The sequence below is a fragment of the Salvia hispanica genome, chromosome 4 (assembly GCF_029641045.1).
Source record: "Salvia hispanica isolate PSC_SH4W2 chromosome 4, Shi_PSC_v1, whole genome shotgun sequence".
In the NCBI taxonomy this organism is placed as follows: domain Eukaryota; kingdom Viridiplantae; phylum Streptophyta; class Magnoliopsida; order Lamiales; family Lamiaceae; genus Salvia; species Salvia hispanica.
In genome coordinates this window covers 55,580,138-55,586,137 of record NC_142695.1, presented here as the reverse complement: position 1 = coordinate 55,586,137, position 6,000 = coordinate 55,580,138, and the positions used below count along the sequence as shown (strand labels likewise).

Sequence of the window (6,000 nt, the reverse complement as noted above, 5' to 3'; positions counted from 1 at the left end):
GAGTTTGTACCATATTTAGAGTTTTCATTTGATCACATCCCTATATATATATATATATATATATATATATATATATATAAAGTCCCATTATCCACAAATCCACTCTTAAAGACCGAACCATCGAACTCTACCAAATTAGGGCTTATAGATCTAGTTTTTTATGGATAAGATACAGAAATTTATAAATTATTTTCGCCTTCATCACGAGCCTATTTTAATTCATCTGAAGGTAAATAAGTCATACTAACATGTTACGAAGATTTAACTTCGTTCCAGAATATATTATTTCATTCTAGTAGGTTTTTACCTCATTCCAGTAGGTTTTTACTTCATTCCAGTACGTAAATGTGGTTTCGCCGTCGCGTGCCGTTCTTTCACTCTACAATATCTATCACCAACGCCATGTCGCTAATATTGGTTTAATAAACACATGGAATAATGTAATAAATTATTGGAATGAAGTATGTGTAGAAGCAGTTGAAGTCCTACTGGAATGAAGTAAAAATGTTATCCAATGAAGTAATAACATTCCTGAATGAAGTAATAAACTCACTTGAATAAATTGCATTTTTAAATGTTAATCAAGCAAAAACCCACGTCAATAAATTTGAATGAATCATCACGGGCCTCCCATGCGAGTTCGCATCATGCTATCTCATCGTCATTTGACGCATCTGGTTCTCCGGCTTGGGCAGCATCGTTTCTAAGCTTCCTTCGCTTAGAAACACTAACAGCATCTTCATCTATGCTGTCAGCATCTGCTCTCACTTCCATTTCTGAGCCCAATTCTTCAGCATTCTCGCTCGAATTCAAGCTTTGGGCATCCTCGTTTTCCTTAGCCTTGGAGCTCTCCTCCTCCAACTGTTTCTGCAGCGTTTCAATCACGTTCATCAACTCTCTGTTGACCTGTGCACATAATCATATTCAAGTTGAATCGTTAGCACGGCCATTTCATGTCACATCTAACATCCAAGACCAAGAACATACAGCCAGATGAAAATCCAAAATATAATGCATTTACCTGAGGATTTTGAAGGAAGTCAGAAATGTCTTGTGTGCAAGAAGGGCACTTCATAACATTTTTCTGTGCACGAAGCGTCCTCCCTCCCGTTTTTCGCTCTTTCATGTGAGATTGGCCAGCAAAGGCGCCCTCTAAGCACGCCTTGCAGAAATTATGCGCGCAGGGAGTAGTGAGTGGCTGAACCATCACTTTCCGACAGATGAGGCAGCCAAATTCTGCATTACGGTTATCAAAAGCATTAAAATACAAAACAAATTGAGAATTGAAGCAAAAAAACGATGCTTCATGAGAATGTCCGCAATTGATAATCAAAGCAGTGTTTGAATAGGAAAGGGAAAATTACCTTTCAGAAGCTTTTGTTTAACTGATCCAGTCCCGCTTCGGTCTTTCCTCTTGGTGATCTTTACTTTATCACCATCAACAAGCGTTTTTTGACTGGGTGGTTGAGGTCTTGTCCATGTCCAGATGCCCTTCTGCTCCTATACGGAAAATTTTAGACGGATGAGTCTCAAACTAATTTTATCCTAAGAATGCTAGACGTAAAGTCATGCAAACCTCAAGAAACAATCACCAATGCAACACAAGTTAGTCTAAGTCTCTTACATCGAAATCCCAGGCAGGACTCTTTTTCCTTTCGGTAATGTCGTTGGCTTGGTTCAGCTCGGGAATTGAAGGTAGAGCCCTCGGACGATCTCCTTGGGTGTCACTACAAGCCAAAAGTACATAGAGTTTAAGCATATATCATGAAATACAGATAGTAGAGGACTAAGTAGAAAGGCCATTGCAAGACTAATATACAGCAACTCACATGGTCCATGGTGCTGGATCATTATCACAACGCACAAATAGATAACGGCAGACCACAAATCCCTGTAAAAATTCAAAACGAATATCATGAGAGGATACAAATAAAAATCGCAGGTGAGATTTTTATTTGGCAGATATTTACTTGTTGCCCCGCCTTGCGCCAGCACTTTTCTATCCTGTAAATCCCGTCATAACGCACACCCGTCTCTGGTGCATAAGAAGATCGCTTTTCTTTGTGGGACCTGCAACAATAAAATGAATTATGACAAAACAATACATAGAAAAGTATTGGAGTTTTTGTAAGACAGTTTAATTTCAAGAAAACTCAACAAGTTAAAGAAAGTGTCGTCGTCTAATTCAAGCACTAAACAGCACTAGTTTGCACAGAGTTACTAACAACAAAATTAAGAATTAATTTTAGCTTACCTCACAACCCGTACAGGATAGCCCTCGCGACAACTAACTCTTAGAGCCTCATTGGAACTTTTGAAGCTCTGGTCAAAGGACTGTTTCTTGTTCGTCCTTTTATTTCCAGTAAGATCACGCCCACCACTGTAACCGTTATAAAGTTAGTATTGGCGCAGACTATGCACATCCCGTTTTGCATTAAGTTCAAACAGATTTCATTGCTAACAAGATAATATCATCTTAATCTTAAGTAATAATGCCAAATAGAAGCAGCATTTAATACCTCCCCGTGTAGAGAAACCATTCTCCATGATCCTCGTCGTCCTCATAACCACCCGACAGTGCAACCGACTGGGCCCCATGATTAGATTGGCCCCCAATACCTGCAACATGGGGGAAGTGAGCGCCCCATTGCCTGCATTCCATCCTGTCTTCCCAAGTTTCTCCAACTGTCACACCTAAGCCCCTTGTCGGGTCGTACTCTGGAGTGATTGGACCAAAAAAATCTGAGGGAATCGTCACAAATATCTTCCCACTGCATGCGTTGGCCTTTCCAGTTTTTTTCGCACGTTCTGTGGTAAATGCTTTGTCGGGACGATCTTGGTTGTGGATGAAATGGGATACCTTCGCAGGGCCTCCCGAGCAGTTCGACTGGGCTGCTTTAGCTGTTCGGATTGCCATAATAATGGCAGAGTTAATCCGAGGCTCCTTAGCCATCTTGACCGGAATCATCTTCCGACAAATAGCACAGGTCTTCATGCGCTGTTGCCCGGTCCATTTTTGGAAGCATTTCAAGCAGAAGTTGTGACCACACGGCGTCTGAAAACAGAATCAAGAGTACAAGGATGAGTTTAGAAGATTTATTATCTATCAAACTTTTTAACTAAGGGTCCATTCAGTAAACAGAACTGGAATTCAAATTCTATGGAACTGAATTTGTTGGATTCAATTCCAAATCCTTTGTTTGGTAAAAGTGATGTAACTGATATGAAGTGTGTGTGCAGTGTGTGTGTAGTTTGCTCTATGTGCGCAGTTTTATGTGCTTTGTGTGTGCAATGCGTGTGAGTGTGTGTGTGTGTGAATTTTTCCAATTTTGTGACTATTTGAATATCCAATTATCTATTTTGATATGGAATTCAAATTGTGGAATTAAGAGCAGTTGAAAAATATGTAATTTAATTCAAAATCCAAATATATTTCGGTAACAAACATTGGATTTGGAATTGAATGCTCCAATTCCATTTCCAAAAGCCCAAGTACAACATAAGTTAACATAAAACTAGGAAATCATCAAAGAAAGGATTTGTATGTAATCTTTAAATGTTCTTCCATTTTATATTAACACAAAGCAAGCAATTAATAGCATACCCAACCGCATTGAATATGCAACAAAAACATCTACACATAGTCACATTCATCAGCAAAATTCTCATTTTGGGTGATTTAAGGAAAAAGGTTCCCTGAAAGGAACTTTTTTGTATCCTATGAAAGGGAAACACACCAGTGCATCATTTAAAAGATTGAACATGCCAATTCTAACGGCGGGTGAACTCCGTTAAAATTGGTGTGTTTAACACGTCATTAGCATTGACGTATTACCCTCTCATAAAATACAAAAAAGAAAGGTGCTCATTCATGGAACCTTTTTTTTTTAAAGCACCCAAGAAGAGAATTTTTCACACATACATTAGAAAAATTCTTGTTTTGGGTGATTTTAGAAAGAAAAGTTTCCCACAATGTAACCTCACTTTGTATCCTATGAAAATTAAACACACAACAATAGCATTGGCATGTTACCCCTTTCATAGAATGCAAAAAATATGTCGTCATTAAGGGAAACTTTTTTTTATAAAATCACCAAAATCGAGAACTTTCCCAACATTCAATAACTTCAAGCAGATCAAAACCAATCCATACTTCATCAACGTGGTATCAGAGATTGCCTCTCATTTGAATAAACTCGGAAATCGTAAGAACATTCATGCAAAGCAATAAATCGCAAACAACAACAAAATTTTATCAAAGCTAGCAACAAAAAAACATTTGAATATGTAGAAAAAAACAAAAACACCAATTAACACACAAGCAAGACTACTCCGTCCAAACAAAACTACCAAACACAGACTCATTCAGATCAATAATCATTTTCAGCATATCAAAATCAAAATGCAAACTACCAAAATCAAAATTTCACACAAGCAAAAACGACGCCGTCCAAGTGAAACTACCAAAAACAGACCCCATTCAAATTAATAAACATCAAAAATCTCAGATCCTTCAAAAAAAAAAAAAAAAACCCCAAATCAGCCACAGAAATCAAACTTCCGAAAAAATGGTACCGAAACAGGTCGATCTAGAAGCTGCATGCAAATGGAGCAGTTGAACTGATCCCCCAAAATCCCCAAGACACCCCCAGCGCCTTTACCCTCCGTCTCTTCGCCTTCCTTCGCCCCTCCGAGCAGCTCCTGGCGCCGCCTCGCCTTCTCCAGGTCCGTGAGCGACGCATCGGCTTCGATCGCGCGGATCTTCTCCACCAGGCCGCCTCCGGAGACGGCCGGCGCCGCACAGGATGAGAGATCGGAGCAGTCGGGGCACTCCCAGTCCGCCGTGTCCGCTAGGGTTTGTGGCCGGGCGGATGTGAGGCAGCACGACACGTGCCACGGCGTCACGCACGTCTTGCACGAGAGGATCTCCGCCTCCACAGGCTTCTGCTTGCAGACCATGCACACGCCGTCGCCGTCGCACGGGAGCTGGTTTGAAGACATGATTTCCGATGGTTTGATTGAGATTTGAGGGTTGCTTGTTGAGTAATGAAGACAGGTGTGAATATACACAGAGAGAGAAAGTGATGAATAATAGTGTGAATTTGGTTGTTGGATTCTCAAATTTATAGAAGAGGAATTTGGGGCTTTGGCGCGGACTTGAAAACGGGACTTTTTTAAGGAAACTTTTTGAATTTTTTTCAATTTCTTTAAATTTCCCTCTTGCTTCCAAGATTCATTTCCTAATTAAGCACTAGTAGGTAGTAAGTACTACATAATTCCATTGATTCAATAGTGAATTTATCGAAAAAAATGCTATGATTTTTATTAATTCTTGTACCGAAATAAAATCACCTAATTATAGTATACTCCCTCCCCTCTGTCGTAGAAAAGATGTCACACTCATGTGATCGAGTATGACTGAAGACATAATGACATCATGCTTTACGTCGCGAAACTTCACTATTATTAGCTCTCACAAATATTCTTTACGTACATGCATCTAACGAAGTGTCGTTGTTAGTTGTTGTCATGAGACCTCATGTCGTCGTGTTGCTAGTGGTTGGTGTCTTCCCTTTTGTCTTTTGTTTAGTTGTTTTTATGTATTCGTTAATTAATGTATTGGATTATATGATTATCCATTTTTAATAGTACATTTTTGATGTGTATGTGTCGTCTATTCAAGTGTCGTCGCCTTTAGCATGAGATCCCATGTTGTCGCACTGCATGGGGTTGGCGTCTTCTAACTCACCTTACGCTTAACTGTCTTTTTATCCATTAGTTAATACACATGTCGGTATGATTATACATGTGTTGAATTATATGATCGAGTACAATCTATGACATTATGATATCATTTTTACGTCGAGACAACTAATATTTACAATGCTCTGTTTACAGTCAATAGCTACTAAAAACTTCTTACATAGTCGTATGATCAAGTAAAACTTAGGTCATTCTGGTATCATGTTTATGGTAAGACAAATGCTCCTTGCGATGCTC

The 6,000-nt window shown here is 39.3% G+C and overlaps 1 protein-coding gene across 1 annotated transcript; it reads right to left on the bottom strand.

The window, feature by feature from the left end:
* Positions 1-630: 630 nt before the first annotated feature.
* On the bottom strand, positions 631-5,001 carry LOC148929508 (E3 ubiquitin-protein ligase ORTHRUS 2-like). The gene is made up of 9 exons (XM_089057692.1): positions 4,576-5,001; positions 2,520-3,055; positions 2,255-2,380; positions 1,971-2,070; positions 1,830-1,891; positions 1,625-1,727; positions 1,365-1,500; positions 1,022-1,236; positions 631-906 (listed from the first exon to the last, which is right to left on the bottom strand). The coding sequence occupies exons 1-9, from the start codon at positions 4,999-5,001 to the stop codon at positions 646-648; spliced, it is 1,965 nt and encodes a 654-aa protein (XP_088913818.1). The 3' UTR covers positions 631-645.
* Positions 5,002-6,000: the final 999 nt, after the last annotated feature.